The 16819-nt window shown below is 45.5% G+C and overlaps 1 protein-coding gene across 1 annotated transcript in view; it reads left to right on the forward strand.

Moving 5' to 3' along the window:
• Window positions 1-6911: 6911 nt before the first annotated feature.
• The window catches only part of PDGFRL (platelet derived growth factor receptor like), a 66277-nt gene continuing 56369 nt past the window's right edge, over window positions 6912-16819 (forward strand). The window contains exon 1 of the mRNA XM_001096474.5: window positions 6912-6996. Within this exon, the coding sequence (XP_001096474.3) occupies window positions 6942-6996 (55 nt within the window). The 5' untranslated portion in view covers window positions 6912-6941. The remainder of the gene's footprint in view (window positions 6997-16819) is intronic.

A 16819-nucleotide genomic window follows, 5' to 3' on the forward strand; every position in this document is an offset into this window, starting at 1 on the left:
AAATTTTAATATGTAATAATACAGAATGCAGATGTCACCCATACCAAAAGCACACATTTCATACTGACCTAAGTTAAACTCCTTATTTATTTGGAAATCTTTAAAGCTCAGAAATATAAGCAATCTACATTGAAACAATTGAAGAATACTAAGCTGACAGCCTAGGGCCTGCTGTGTGACTGACTGCCAAGTCCTGTGAGATGAGAGGTGTCTTCACATATCCTCAATCCTCATGGCACATTCCAAAAAATATCAGTTGCTTTTGAAGCATGCTACCCCAGAGTCACACATCTGGGATCCTGCCACTACAGCTGCCATTTAATGAGCCAATCACTTTGACATTGCTTTGATCTGCAAGAAGTTCATCAGTGTTCTTTCCACCAATCATAGCCTTTAATCATTAGTGATCAGTTGTATGTAACTAGGATACTTTTTAAATATGGTAAATAATTATCAACTTTTTACTCTTTGATAGAGAGGGAGAATTCAAAGCGGATTTTTAAAATATGTTTCTAAATTGCTTAAAACTACAAATCTCTTGAGTTAGCTTGTTTAATTTTGAAACATTTGTGTATGCAGTTCCTATTGTTTATAGTAAATTGGAGGGAACATGTTGAATTTAAAAAACTTTACTATCAATTTAGAAAGCATTAAAAACCAAGCTAAAATAGCAAACTACTTGCCAAGTAGAAGCCTCAAACAATTTAATTTTTGTTTGATTAGGGTTGCTGTGAGACAGTTGTGCCCTACCTCTGTTTTGCCACCATGAGATCACATGAAATTATCCCCCAATAGTTGTCTCTGGGCTGTAGGTCCAGCCAGAAGCTCCTGGAGGTAAGAACATGATCTCCTTAGTGTTTAAAGGACACAGATAGGCTTCCTTTGGGGGCTGAGGGTTCAAAGCCATGGATTGCAAAGAGATTGTGCTGAGAAGTCCTCATCTGTGTGGAAAGAGTAAATTATTTCATCCCATGAACTATCTCAAAAAATTATCAAAGACATAACAAAAATAACTCTCACTATCACATTATCTCAGCTTGTCTTTTAAAGTGTGTCAAAGTGGCTGGGCACAGTGGTTCACACTTGTAACCCCAGCACTTTGGGAAGCCAAGGTGGGAGGATTGCTTGAGGCCAGAAGTTCAAGACCAGCCTGGTCAACAAAGCAGAGACTCCAGTCTTTTTTTAATTAGCTGAGTGCCTGTAGTCCCAGCTACTCAGGCGGCTAAGAGGGGAGGATCACTTGAGTCCAGGAGGTTGAGGCTTCAGTGATCCATGATGGCACCATTGCACTCTAGTCTGGGTGACAGAGTGAGAATCTATCTCTAAAATGAACGTAGATCAAAGTGTGAGTGAAACTAGAGACTCGGCTCAACACTCACTTATATAAACCTTCCTAGTAACAGATTGATAGCCACCTCTTAAATAGTTGTAGGTATCACAGTATCAGATGTCATAAACTCTGGGCAAAGAGTTGTTACTGCTCTATTAAGACTGGAGCAGTCAAGAGGAAGAGAAACCCACAGGATAGAGACCGCACTACCCAGGAGTAGTGTATAGCCCAGGGTGGGCCCCAATCTCCAAGCCAGTTTCTGAGTTCTGAGTCCCTTAACCCACAAATACAACATTGTCAAAGTTCAAGATTCTGGGCATCCCCAGTGGCTAAGTCTCCAAGTCACCGGAATCTTTCCTACCTGCTCACTGACGTCTGATAGTTTCACGGAAGGACCAACAATTTCACTGCTCTGGTAGAAATCAGGCTTGGCATGCCATTGTTCTTAAAACAGAACCATTGACTTTAGTTGGCACGCAAGTGTAAATGACTGATAATAGATACTTTTCAAAAAGAGCATCTAGAGCAAATAAGCAAGAGAAGGCAAATAGGCAGAGACAGTTGAAAGAGGAGGGAAGACACTATTAAGAGAAAGAGGAGGCCAGGCGCGGTAATCCCAGCACTTTGGGAGGCCAAGATGGGCGGATCACGAGCTCAGGAGATCGAGACCATCCTGGCGAACACAGTGAAACCCCGTCTCTACTAAAAAATACAAAAAACTAGCGGGGCGAGGTGGCGGGCACCTGTGGTCCCAGCTACTTGGGAGGCTGAGGCAGGAGAATGGCGTAAACCCAGGAGGCGGAGCTTGCAGTGAGCAGAGATTGTGCCACTACACTCCAGCCTGGGTGACAGAGCGAGACTCTGTCTCAAAAAAAAAAAAAAAAAAAGAAAGAAAGAGCAAAGAAAAAAGAGGCCAAAGCTTTCAAGTCACAAGTTTCCTATTCTACGTTTTGGCTTAGAGTGGTCCCTCTTTCCCTTGCCACTTAGAGGCTCTCACAACTAATGAACAGGTGATGCATCTTTATAACATGCTACATCCTGGAGCTAGGAAGGTCATTACTTGTGCTTCATTGGTTTTAAGTAGACTAAGCTTCTGGGATCCTTACCTTACCCTACCCTAAGATGTCTCTTGATGAGTGGCTCTGGGAGCATCAAAAATGTCTGGCATTTCTATCAGAATGAAGTTTTCAGGGAGTCCCATATTTAAAACCACTAAATTTTGTTACTGCTAAAACCTGGAAGCATTGATTTTCACTGTGGGAAGTCAGGGGCCCAGAACGGAGGGACCGGCTGGAGCTGTGGCAGAAGAACATAAATTGTGAAGATTTCATGGACATTTATCAGTTCCCAAATAATACTTTTATAATTTCTTATGCCTGTCTTTACTTTAATCTCTTAATCCTGTTATCTTCATAAGCTGAGGATGTATGTCACCTCAGGACCACTGTGATAACTGTGTTAACTGCACAAATTGATTGTAAAATGTGTGTTTGAACAATACGAAATCAGTGCACCCTGAAAAAGAACGTAATTTTTATGGAACAAGGGAAGATAACCATAAGGTCTGACTGCCTGCAGGGTTGAGCAAAAAGAGCCATACTTTTCATCTTGCAGACAGCCTATAAACAGACGTGCAAGTAGGAGAGAGATCGCTAAATTCTTTTCCTAGCAAGGAATATTAATATTAATACCCTGGGAAACTAATGCATTCCTGGGGGGAGGTCTATAAATGGCCACTCTGGGAGTGTCTGTCTTATGTGGTTGAGGTAAGGACTGAGATACGCCCTGGTCTCCTGCAGTACCCTCAGGCTTACTAGGGTGGGGAAAAAACTCCGCCCTGGTAAATTTGTGGTCAGACCAGTTCTCTGCTCTTGAACCCTGTTTTCTGTTGTTTAAGATGTTTATCAAGACAATACGTTCACCACTGATCATAGACCCTTATCAGTCGTTCTGCTTTTGCCCTTTGCCTTGTGATCTTTGTTGGATCCTTATCAGTAGTTCTGCTTTTGCCCTTTGTCCTGTTCCCTCAGAAGCATGTGATCTTTGTTCTGCTTTCTGCCCTTCGAAGCATGGGATCTTTGTACCTACTCTCTGTTCTTACACCCCCTCCCCTTTTGAAACCCTTAATAAAAAACGTGCTGGTTTGAAGCTCAGGTAGGCATCACGGTACTACCAATATGTGTTGTCACCCCCAGCGGCCCAGTTGTAAAATTCCTCTTTGCACTCTTTTCGTTTATTTCTCAGCCGGCTGACACTTATGGAAAATAAAAAGAACCTATGTTGAAATATTGGGGGTGAGATCCCCCAATAGATTTTTGTGAAAAAATCGTCTTGGTTGTATGTCTATAGTTAATGAAGACTAGTTAAAGAATTTACATGTCCTTATCTTGGGGATGGAGAAGGGATGCCCAAAATGTTGGCTGATTTTTTCTTACCTAACAAATTCCTAATGGTATTCACCACTTCAAAGGGGCGTATAAAAAGCACGGAAGGCAATAGAGTAGGGGGATTTCGTGGGTAGGCATAGAAAACTACCATTAATTAAAATAGACAATGAAAATGGCCGGGCATGGTGGCTGACACCTGTAATCCCAGCACTTGGGGAGGCTGAGGCAGGAGGATCACTTGAAGTCAGGAGGTTGAGACCAGCCTGGCCAACATAGTGAAACCCCAGCTCTACTGAAAATATAAAAATTAGCCAGCCATGGTGGCGCACACCTGTAGTCCCAGCTACGCAGGAGGCTGAGGCAGGAGAATCACTTGAACCCAAGAGGTGGAGGTTGCAGTGAGCTGAGATTGTGCCAGTGTACTCCAGCCTAAGCGACAGAGTAAGACTTATCTAACAAAAAAGAAAAGAAAATAAAGAAAAGTGGGTGTTACAGGTAATGTGATCACTTATCTAAAAACCCAAGAGATCAACTGAAAACTATTTAGGCTACTAAGAAGGTCCATTAAGGTGACCAGATAGAAGCTAAATGCACAAAAAAATTAATCAGGCCTTGGGAAAGCAGGCTTCAAGTTGTATTTGATTTAGAGCTGCAAGATAATGCTTATTTTAATTGGCTAACATTATAGTAATTGTTGAAAAAGGAATGGAAAAGATCAACACAACAGATTTTAATAATAAAATTCTTTCTCACCGTAGAGACAAAGCACGTGGATTTTTATAGTGAAATAAGACCCATGAAAAATACAGCTTTGGCAGTTTTCGTTTTCAAATTTAAAATCATCTTGAGATTGTCTCATTCAAGGATAATAAGCCTTGTGATGAAATAGCTACATGTCTCGGGAAGCCCCTATACTTCTTATGAATTCTGTTCCCATCCTAATACAGACCCTGTATTAGTTTCCTGGAGCTACCATAACAAAGAGCCACAGACTGGGTGGTTTAAAGAACAGAAATGTATTATCTTATCGTTCTGAATGGTAGAAATCTGAGAGCAAGGTGGCAGAAGAATGGGCATTCTCTGAGGCCTCTCTCCTCTGCTTTTATTTATTAATTATTTATTTTGAGACAGAGTCTCTTTCTATTGCCCAGGCTGGAGTGCAGTGGCACCATCTCAGCTCACTGCAATCTCGTTTCCCAGGATCAAATGACTCTCGCGCCTCAGCCTCTCAAGAAGAACCTCTAAGTGGCAAGAGAAAGAGGTACCACTCTAAGCTAAATGTAGCTGAGCCAGGGCAGTGAAACTTGACAAAGATGGCATAAGAGAGGCGGACCTGGAACATGCACAGTTAGCATGGTGGGGAGACTGGGACTGAGAGGAGTAATCTAGACCCAACCCCAGGCTCCAATAGGGAGCGAGAGTGAAGCAGTCATTTCACCGGGTCAGAATGAAAAGAAATCTCAGGATGGGGCAACTTAGGCAGATTTACCCTCTGTGTGCACCCTCCAAGTCCTTTGCTCAGAATTCTCCCCAGAACGTGACATGCCACATTGTAGTGGTCTAAATTCTTGTCTACTCCTTAAAAGCTGCCATAATAGATGATGTCTTAACCTTCATAGCCATAAGGTTAATCACATAGCAAACTCCTGTTGAAATAATCGTCTAGTTCCTTCTCTTAATAAACAAGAGATGCTAAAACCCAGAAGGTTAAGTGAATTGTGAGAGGCTTTCAGAGTTTGCGCCAGTGTCAAGATCTGAACTTTGGTCTTTATTACCAGGCAATTGTTCTCTGCATCACAAAGCGAGTGGCAAAGCTCGGGCTAGAGGTGGCAACAGAATGTAGAATTCTTGGTTCCTCCTGCAGAAGTGACTGAGAAGCATTAGTTTATTGTAAATGGCAGCACTTCTTTCCTTGGGTGTTGAGGGACAAATCCCTTTCCTGATACTCAGAATTGATCTCTCTTTAATAGCGGTGTCTGGTACTGAAGATCAGGATGAGATGGGCTGCTTCTCACCAGGGGGAGCACACACCGGCATCTCCCCCGCTAGCAAACTGCTTTGATCATGTGAGACTGCAAGCTCAGAAACGCAGGATGGCTTTCCGCAGAGGGGCTCGTGAAAGCCTGAATCCTCTGCCCCACTGTTACCTGACAGAGTTGTCCAGGTTCTTGGCCTGTTGAACAAAGAATTGAACAAAATGCAGAGTAACATAAGAAAGAAGCAAGGAAAAACAAAGCAACAGAAGGGAGGAAGGAAAGCGTAGATTTATAGAAGACAATTCAGAGTGCGCTGCAGGAAGCCGATGGTCCCCAGGGATTTTATAAAGCGAAAAGAACTTGGCAACACCCCTGGGTTCCCTTTAGAGGCCTCCAACTGGTTACACCCTACGAAGGATTGGCCTGCCACCAATCAGAGGCTAAAGTGGAAACTTTTGCCTTGATATCAGAGGAGCAAGGATGTGGCCTGTGTGCCGCCTAATCGTGCCTAGAACTATCTGCACCTGCCGATCTTTTGCTTCTGCGAACTGGCTGCACCTGCTGTTCTCCTGCTTATATCCTAGCCGTGCTTACTCTAATTCCCTATTCTCCTGCCTCCCCACCACAGCCCAAGTTCTCTGCGCAGTCTCATTTTCCACGTTATTCCTGTAATGATTCCGTCCTCCCACCCCCACTAGCAGTTACGGGGCTGGATGCAGAGCCCAACTCGGGCCACAGAGGAGCAGCAAGAACCCAGGGCAACGGGCCTGTGAGTGGAATGCATGTGGGAGAGAGAAACGGAATGAACAGAAATATTTAGGAAGCACTGTTTACAGAGGGCTCAGGCTGTGCCTGACGAGGTGGGGGCGAGGGCTGGTGACATTTGGAAAGTCGTGGTTAAACGTGATCCCGTCAGCACCCGCTGGTCCTTCTTGAACTTGATAACCTCGGTGAAAACGCCCAGCGTTGGAGAAATTCAAGGAGTGGCTGTTGTAATTCACATTTCGCCCTTAGCCTTTCCTCTTCGCGCTGGGAAGAAGCGCTGAGCACCGTGGCTCCGCCAGGGGGCAGGAGAAGTCTGGGAATGTTTTTTTAAAAATTTCCCAACTTTTCCCCCCAAACTGTGTGCCTCCTCAAGAAACCGAATCCTCCCGCTGCAGCGTCCCAGGAGCCCGCCCCTCGCCCGCCGCCTCCCCCGCGCCCCGGTCCCGCGCAGCCGCCGCGCTCCTACGCTCCGAGGTCCGCGAGATGAAGGTCTGGCTGCTGCTCGGTCTACTGCTGGTGCACGAAGCGCTGGAGGATGGTAAGTGACTCTGGGCGCTGAGCCACCTAGCTTGTGCCCTGACTTTAGCCGGGACCCGAAGCCCCCGCCGCCCTGCTGCCAGCTCTTGCTCTAACGTTCGGCCTTCGGTGGCTCAGTCCCCGCGCCACTGCCTGCCCGGTGCACCTGCCCTCTTCTAGTGGGGTCGCCTTTCCTCCCACTCTTTCCCTTCCCGGAGAGCCCTCTAGGGGAGGTGGCAGCTACCCCGACCCTTAGGAGCCCACCAGGACCTCTCCAAGCCCCCCACCTCCGGGCGAATCAAGCATCCCTAGCCAGCGCCTGGTCCAGCCCCCACTGTCAACGTGTCGGTCCGGGAGGTGGCGCGGGAGCCTCGGATGGCTTCCACTTCCCAGCGGCGTGGCCGAGACCTCTGCTGCTGAGAGCGGGTGCCACCTAAGCACGGCAGTCGCTGATTCCGTTGTAGAGTTCCAGGTGACCTCCCCCTCCCCTCGCAGTCCTGGGTGAGTTCCGTCTACCACTTTGGGAGTGAATCCTGCAAGATCTGCCTAGATCTTCGAACAAAAATGTCAGTGTATGAAACTTCAAAACGAATGAAAACCCCATGGCTTGTTATATTTATCTAATTGGATGGGAAAGGGGGGAAGAAAATGCTTTTTTTTTTTTTTTTTTTTGGTACAGCGTATGCGACCATGACCGCTGCGCATTTTTGAATCTGTACCTGCCCTGGGTCCACCATGTGCACCATCGTGCACACTCGTGACCACAGGGTCAGGTGCCGTTTTTCTGTGTGTCTGGGTGTGTATTACTGTGGTGTATATTATACATTATTGTTAGCATTTAAGTGTTTTGTTTGTTCTATTCACTCCATGGGTGTTATTTGTACAGCACATGTTTCATCTGGGTACATCCTGGTATCCTCAAGCCTTTCTTGAAATTCCTGGGCTACAGCACAATTTTTGCTTAGATTTAGTGGAAAAGTAGCTTTTGCTGTTATGCAACTTCATGCTGGAGCCAGCTCAACCTGGGTCACATTTTTATCCACTCCTTCATCCTGACGAGTTTCTTTCTTTCCTAGGAAACTACAACATTTGCCAAAAAAAATACCGCATTGTAGTTTCCAAAATCCAAGATAGTTGCGGGACTTGAAGTTGAGAATGGGGATCCTTCAGCCTGGAGCCTGGCTTAATAAAACGTAGGCAGAGCTTCTGTTGGGAGAGTAACACTTAATTCTGCCCAGAGAGAAGTTGGCATGAGTTCAGTTTGTAAAATGCAATATTAAAATGCTCCTGGCAGGCCCTTGTATGCCACTGCTGAAAAAGCAGAAATGTAATTTGTAGTATCATTTTTTGAATAGGACAGGAGATGTCCAGGCAAAATATTTTCAAATCAGCTGTTCCTTTGTTTATACCCAACTTGCCGGTCTTAGAGGCTCAGGAAGTGGCTTCCATTCTGCCTCCTGGATCTCGCCCAGCCCATGTGAGTTTATTACAAACATCTGCCTAAATAAATTACCATTTCTTTAAGTGTAATCCATATAAACAATAAGCATTTATGAGACAATTGGAGAAAGCGGAATACAGACTATAAGAAATCGTTGATAAATTTCAGGTGATAATAGCACTGAGATTTTGTTTATAAAAGTACACACATCTGGCCTGGCACAGTGGCTCATGCCTGTAATCCCAGCACTTTGGGAGGCCAAGGCAGGTGGATCACGAGGTCAGGAGTTCAAGACTAGGCTGGCCAAGATGGTGAAACCTCGTCTCTACTAAAAAGACAAAAATTAGCCGGGCATAGTGGTGGGTGCGTGTAGTCCCAGCTGCTTGGGAGGTTGAGGCAGAGAACTGCTTGAACCCGGGAGGCAGAGGTTGCAGTGAGCTGAGATCGCACCACTGCACTCCAGCCAGGCGACAGCGTGAGACTCCATCGCAAAAAAATAAAAATAAAAATGAAACGAAAGTACACATATCTATAATGTATGGACCATTTATGGATGAAATAGTGAACACATAGTGCCTCATTAAGTTATGTAAGCATTTGGCTAAACCTAGTAAGAATGGTTTTTGGTTTTTAGTTGTGTTGTGAGTTGTGGCCAGGAGCTACTAAGGAGAGTGGATTACACAGGAGGCCCTTCCAGTGCTGGTTTCTGATTGGCAGGTTGGGAATATCCTGCCTTCAGGGCCATCCCAAAGCACAAACTCCAGACACAAGGCCCACGACTCAACTGTGTCACTGCCTTTTAGTTTTTCTGATCACATCTAAAAGACAGTTATTGTTGTTGTTATTATTATTATTATTATTACTATTTGAGATGGAGTCTCGCTTTGTCACCCAGGCCGGAGTGCTGTGGCACAATCTCAGCTCACTGTAACTTCCACTTCCCAGATCATGCAATTCTCATGCCTCAGCCTCCTGAGTAGCTGGGACTACAGACATGCGCCACCATGCCCAGCTAATTTTTATATGTTTAGTGGAGACAGTGTTTCGCCATGTTGGCCAGGCTAGTCTCAAACTCCTGACCTCAAGTGATCCACCCACCTTGGCCTCCCAAAGTGCTGGGATTACAGGTGTCAGCCACCACACCTAGCCAAAGACAGCCTTCTAAGAGAAAAAGACTTCCCTACAAGTGTGTATGGGGGTGAACATCTGGCCTGACCCAGTGAAGTTTGCGTTCCCAATTACAAAATTCTTTACTTTTTTGGAAGTAATGTTCTTTCTCCTCATGAAGAGGGGTAGCTGAAAGGGCCCATAATATTCTGTGGCATAAAAATGAGGGATGAAAACAGGTAATAATCCAAGATTCCACTTTGAGACGTCGATCATAGCACCCGATTTTCAGCATTTATATAGAATACATGCCACAGAGTTTATTAACAGGGTGCTTCTATTTTCACATTAAAAAGTATAAAATCACAAGCATTTCCTGACTTTTGATTACCTACATATTTTTATTGAATGTCAGGAGCAAACACTGAAGTGTTAATATTGATTTGTCACTGCTGTTTTGTTGAACAACATGAGAACCTTGATCCATGCTAATCTGATCTTCAGTAACCTGGGTTTATTTCGTATCTGGTGAAAGGGGTTTCTTTCTGGGAGGACTAAAGACATTCATTATGGTCTGAGGGCAATATAGCCAGATCTCAAGAAGGTAAGGACAGAGACACAATGAGGATGATTCTCTAACCAGGAGCCTGTGACACTTTCATGTCTTCATTTATTCTTGAGAAAAAAAAAACAGAGTAAAAATGAGTACAGAAATATTTTAATGAAAAAAGAATTCTAAAATTCCTTATTGTTTTTGATGCAAATAATGAATGCTTTGAAGCATTCAGGATCTTGGCTGGCATGTTTGACATACAAAAAACAATTTCTGATCCTTAAAACTCAGAAAGAGAAAAGTTTGAGGGCATGAGAGAGATGCGGTGGTCAGAAGATTGATGGTTTTCAAACCTAGACAAGGTTCTAAAACGCTTTCTTTGTGGTGCTCATAATCGAATGCAGAGGAAAATAAAGAAGTAAAGATACAATTTCAGGAAGTGGTAAGTGGCATCGAGAATCATTAATCAGGGTCTGTTAGGTTCCTAGGGCTGCCATAACAAAGTACCATAGAATAGGAGGTTTAAAACCACAGAAGTTTGTTTGCTCATGGTCCAGAGGCTTGAAGTCCAAAGTCAGTGTCAGCAGGGCCACACAGCTTCTAAGATGGGGGTAGAATCCTTCTGTGCCTCCACTAGCTTCTGGTTGTGGTCAGCAATCCCTTGGCATTTTTTGGCTTGCAGCTGCACCACTCCAATCTCTGCCTCTGTTGCCATGTGACCATCTTCTCCCTGTGTCTGTCTGTACGTGGCATTTTCGTGTGTGTGTGTGTGTGTGTGTGTGTGTGTGTCTGTCTCCTAAGAACATCAGTTCTATTGGAGGAGAACCTACCCTAATGACCTCATGCTAACGTGATTGCATTTGCAAAGACTCCGTTCCCGAATGAGGTTACATTCACAGATACGTGGGAGTTAGGACTTTAGCATATCTTTTTAGGGGACACAATTTAACCAGTAAGACAGGGTGAGACATGGAGAGGACTGAGGTGGGGTGTGAGGATGCTGTTTGGATGGAGAGCCATAAGCCTGCCTGAAGCAAGGAAGCAAACCCCGGAGGTGGCTGAAAGCAAAGCTGTGCGCTCCAGGGGTGCCACAAGTGCAACAGCTTCAAGATGGGCTTGTACCGGTTGCCAGTGTGGCTGTGATATGTGGGACAGGAGATGGCCAAGCCTTGTAGGGCGTGGGAAGATTTAGGGCTTGCTTCTAGATGAGATGAAAATCACTGGAGGCTTCTGAATGGAGAAGTACCTGTAATTTGATTTATGTTTTCAAAGGCAGGTGCTATGGTTTGTATATGGCTTGTCCCCACCACATCTTATGTTGAATTTTGATTCCCCATGTGATGGTGGTGGGAGGTAGGGCCTCGTAGGAGGTGTTTGGGCCTTGGGGGTAGTTCCTTCATGAATAGATTAATGCATTCCCTTGGGGATGTGTGCATTCTCTATTATTACTGGCAAGAACTGCTTGTTAAAGAGATTCTGTTGCCTCCTCCTCCCACCTCACCCGGTTATCTCTGCACTGCTAGTTATCCTTGCCCTCTGCCCTGAGTGGAAGCAGCCTGAGGCCTTCATCTGAAGCAGACGTTGGTTCCATGCTTCTTGTACAGCCTGTACAACGATGAGCCAAATAAACCTCTTTTCTTTATAAACAACCCCGCCCTAGGTATTCCTCTGTAACGATGCAAAATGAACTAATGCAGAAAATTGGTACCAAGGAGTGGGATATTGCTCTAAAGATACCTGAAAGTGTGGAAGCAGTTTTGGAACTTGGTACTGGGCAGAGAATTGGAGGAGTTTGAAAGGCTCAGAAGAAAATAGGAAGAGGAGGGAAAGTTTGGAATTTCTTAGAGATTGGTTATACGGTCGTGACTAAACTGTCCATAGAAATATAGACAGTAAAGTTCATGCTGACAAGGTCTCAAATGGAAACAGATAACTTATTGGGAACTGGAGAAAAGTCACCCATGTTAGGCCTTAGCAAAGAACTTGGCTGCATTGTGTTCATGCCCTAGGAATTTGCGGAAGGCCAGACTTAAGAGTGATGTCCTGGGGTGTCCAAAAGAAGAAATATCTAAGCAGCAAAGTGCTCTAGTAGTGGGGGGTATGGCTGGTTTTAAAAGCTTAGTATCAGCCGGGCGCGGTGACTCACACCTGTAATCCCAGCACTTTGGGAGGCTGAGGCAGGCGGATCACGAGGTCAGGAGATCCAGACCAGCCTGGCCAACATGGTGAAACCCCGTCTCTACTAAAATACAAAAAATTAGCCAGGTGTGGTGGTGTGCACCTTTAGTCCCAGCTACTTGGGAGGCTGAGGCAGGGGAATTGATTGAACTCGGGAGGCAGAGCTTGCAGTGAATGAGATTGTGCCATTGCACTCCAGCCTGGTGACAGTTAGACTCCGTCTCCAAAAAAAAAAAAAAAAAAAAAAAAATAAAAGCTTAGGCTCAAGATCAATTACAGCAGCAAAGAAATGACCTAAAGGTAGAATTTATTATGAAAAGGGAAGCACAGAGTAAAAGTTTGGAAAATCTGAAGGCTGGCCATATGGCAGAGAATGAAAGAGCATTTTTGGGAGAAGAATCCAGGGGTACAGCTGAGAGACTGTTTGGTAAAGTAATTAGCACGAGTAAAAGAGAATCATGTGCTAGTAGTCAAGAAAATAAGAGAAAGGCCTTGAAGCCATTTTGCAAATCTTTGAGGAGCCCCTCGCATCACAGGCCCAGAGACTCGGGAGAATAGAGTGGTTTTGGGGGGCAGCCCCTGCTGCCCTCCTGCCCTGCCTCGGGATGCTACTGCCCCTATCCCAGGTGCACCAGCTCTACACTTGACTTAAAAGGCCCCAGGCGTGGCTCCAGATGCTGCTCCAGAGGGCACAAGCCATAAGCCTTGGAGGCTTCCACATGTCAAGTCTGCATGTGCCCAGAATGCAAGAGTGATGGAGGCTTAGCTTCCACCTAGATTTCAGAGGATGTATCAGAAAGTCTGAGTGTGCGGGCAGAAGCCTGCTACAGGGGCAAGAACTACCATAGAGAGACCCCCACGGGGCACTGCCTAGGGGAGCCATGGTAACGGGGCTGATGTGGGGATCCCAGAATTAGAGAGCCACTAGCAGTATGCACCCTCAGCTTGAAAAAGACACAGACATTCAACTCCAACCTAACTGATCAGCCATGTGGGCTTCACACAGCAAAGTTATAGGGGTGGGGATGGCCAAGGCTTGTTTTTGATTTTCCAGGCTCATAGCTGTAAGGAACTTGCCTCAAGTCTCAGATGAAACTTTGGACTTTTGAGTTGATGCTGAAACAAGTTAAGATTTGGAGGACTCTTGGGAAGGGATGCTTGTAGTTTGCAGTCTTTGAAAGACATGGGTTTTGGGGGGCCAGAGGTGCAATGCTATGGTTTGGCTATTTGACCTTCTCAAACCTCATGTTGAAATTTGATCCCCAGCGTTAGGGGTGGGGCCTAATGGGAGGTGTTTGAGTCATGGGGGCAGATCCCTGATGAATGGCTTGTTGCCCTCCCTGAGGTAATAGAACTAATAGCATGAGTTCTTGCTCCATTAATTCACGTAACAGCTGGCTAAAAGGAGCCTGGCACCTCCCCCTCTCTCTCTTGCTTCATCTCTCTCCATGTGATCTCTACATACACCCATTCTCCTTCACCTCTGCCACCAGTGGAAGCAGCTTGAGGCCCTCGCCAGATGCCCTGTCTTGAATCTTCTGGCCAGCAGAACTGTGAGCTCCCTAAACCTCTTTCCTGCATAAATGATTCAGCCTCAGCTGTCCCTTTCTAGCAACACAGATGGCTGAAGGAGTGATACAGTGGAGACGAGGGGCTGCTTAGGAGATAGTATAAATGTCTGGATGGTACATGGCTTGGCCCAGGGTGGTGTCAGTGGATGGAAGGAAAAGAGGCTGGGTTCAGGGTATATTTCAAGATGAAGTCAAAATAATTTGTTGCTGGATTGGAGAGGAAAATTTTTAAAAAGTGAGACTTGGAAGTTTTTGTCCTGAGCAATTGTCATTTGCTGATAAAGGGAGCATGAGGGAAGCATTCAGAGGTCAGACATGCTAACTTTGAGATGCTAAATTTTGGACATGCTAACTTAGACATGCCTACTAGTCTTTCAAGTGGCTGTGCTGAATAAGCAACAGGATATTGAGATCCGGAGTGTAGAGGCGGGCTCAGGACAGGAGCTAGGGCAGCTTTCAGCATATAAATGCTGCAAGGGTCATGGAACTGTGTGAGGTCACTTAGAGAGTGAAAGGTAGTTAGAGAGGAGTGACCAGGCAGGTAAGGAAAATGAGGAAGAGCTGCCGGAGACTGGAGAGTTGTCAATGACACAGGAGGAAAATCAAGGCAGCAGAGGGTCCCGCGAGCCATGTGAATCGAGTTGTTCAAGAAGAGAGTCATCAGCTGTGTTCTAACAGGTGTTCTGGAAAATACTTCAAATTGAGGTCTTTATCCTGGCATCGAAGGATCTCATTCTCAGAAACTGCTATTTGTTTTTTAAATGATACTTTAAACAGTGGTAGTGTTACTGGAAAGGGATCCTGATGCAGACCACAAGAAAGAGTTCTTAGATCGGCCGGGCGCGGTGGCTCAAGCCTGTAATCCCAGCACTTTGGGAGGCCGAGACGGGCGGATCACGAGGTCAGGAGATCGAGACCACAGTGAAACCCCGTCTCTACTAAAAAATACAAAAAACTAGCCGGGCGAGGTGGCGGACGCCTGTAGTCCCAGCTACTCGGGAGGCTGAGGCAGGAGAATGGCGTAAACCCGGGAGGCGGAGCTTGCAGTGAGCTGAGATCCGGCCACTGCACTCCAGCCTGGGCGACAGAGCGAGACTCCGTCTCAAAAAAAAAAAAAAAAAAAAAAAGAGTTCTTAGATCTCGTGCAAGAAAGAATTCGGAGTGAGTCCATAAAGTGAAAGCCAATTTATTAAGAAAGTAAAGGAATGAAAGAATGGCTTCTCCCTAGGCAGAGCAGCGGCATGGTCTGCTCAGCTGCTTATACTTACTGTTACTTCTGGATTATATGCCAAACAAGGGGTGGATTATTCATGAGTTTTCAGGAAAGGGATGGGAAATTCCTGGAACTGAGGGTTCCTCTCTTTTTTAGACCATATAGGGTAACTTCGTAATGTTGCCATGGCTTTTGTAAATTGTCATCGCACTGGTGGGCGTATCTTCTAGCATGCTAATGCATTATAATTAGCATATAACGATCAGTGAGGATGACTATAGGTCATGTTCGTTGCCATCTTGGTTTTGGTGGGATTTGGCCAGCTTCTTTACCGCAACCTGTTTTATCAGCAAGGTGTCTGTGACCTGTATCTTGAGCCAACCCCCTGTCTCATCCTGTGACAAATGACTTAATCTCCTGGGAATGCCACCCAGTGGTTCTCAGCCTTATTTTACCCAGCCCCTATTCAAGATTGGAGTCTCTCTGGTTCGAATCTCTGACAGTAGGAGGGTGTTTTGGAGTGGGGTTCTCGAAAGGAATAGAGAAAGGAAGGGCTCACTACATCTTGCTACATTTTCCTCTCCATAGGGTCGCTTTCCCACCTTCTCAGCTTTGTTGCTGGAAAAGTATGTGTGTTCCTGCAGGGTGTTTCATGAAAAGTGGAAAAATGAGGGTGGCGTCTCTCGGTTTGTGTAACTAATTGGGAAGCAACTGAGCGGCTCAGAAAAATGTATGGCGTGGTTACTGGGGTGCTACTTTTAAGGATGGCATTTCCCCTTTACTGCCCATCAGGGAGAAGAAAACCAAACAACTTTATGCTTTGATGTTAATGACTATGCTTAACAAGAACTCTCATCCAAGCTGCAGTCAACGATTCTTCTAATTAATTTATTTTCTCTTCCAGCACAGTTCTATTAGAGAGGCTAATAGGTTACTGTTGATGAGTAAGATTTGATTGTGGGTCTCAGTTGATGCTGAATAACCTTGGTCCTTTGTCCTGCTTCCTTCTCGCTTTGTAACATCTGTTTATTTATTTTGGATATAAGGGTTTTTGGGGTTTTGTCTGTTTTCTTGTTTTTTTGAGACAGAGTCTCACTCTCTTGCCCAGGCTGCAGTGCGGTGGCAGTGGCGCGATCTCAGCTCACTGCAACCTCCATCTCCCAGGATCAAGCAATTCTCATGCCTCAGCCTCCCGAGTTGCTGAGACTACAAGGCATGTACCACCATGCCTGGCTAATTTTTTTGTATTTTTTGGAAGAGATGGGGTTTCACCATGTTGGCTAGCCTGGTCTTGAACTCCTGGCCTCAAGTGATCCACCCTACTTGGCCTCCCAAAGTGCTGGGATGATAGGCATGAGCCACCGCACCAGGCTGGAGATGGGGTTTTGATCAGCATCTCCTCACTGGGGGGATCCAACGTGTGCCTTGGAAAAGTATCTCCAGCTCTTCCAGGAAGACGAGGCTCTTATCCCCAGCGTCAGGTTCTGTGTGGCTTGGAACTCCATGTCACATCAAACAAAGAATCTCATGGTGCATGAGACTTGTGCAAACAAAGTGTAAAAGCAACAACATGCTAATCTCTATGTGGATGGACAGGCAATGGCATGAGCCAGAGAAAGCTCTAGACTTGGAGTCAGAGGGTCTGGTTTTTCATTACCTTCTTGATGACCTGGAGTGAACTACTTGGCATCTATACATTAAAAAGAATAATATCTGCTTAGCCTCCACCACAAGTTTTTCATAGAGATCTCATGTGACACAGAAAAACAAGTAGCACTTAGC

This window comes from Macaca mulatta, chromosome 8 (genome assembly GCF_049350105.2).
Source record: "Macaca mulatta isolate MMU2019108-1 chromosome 8, T2T-MMU8v2.0, whole genome shotgun sequence".
NCBI classification, from domain to species: domain Eukaryota; kingdom Metazoa; phylum Chordata; class Mammalia; order Primates; family Cercopithecidae; genus Macaca; species Macaca mulatta.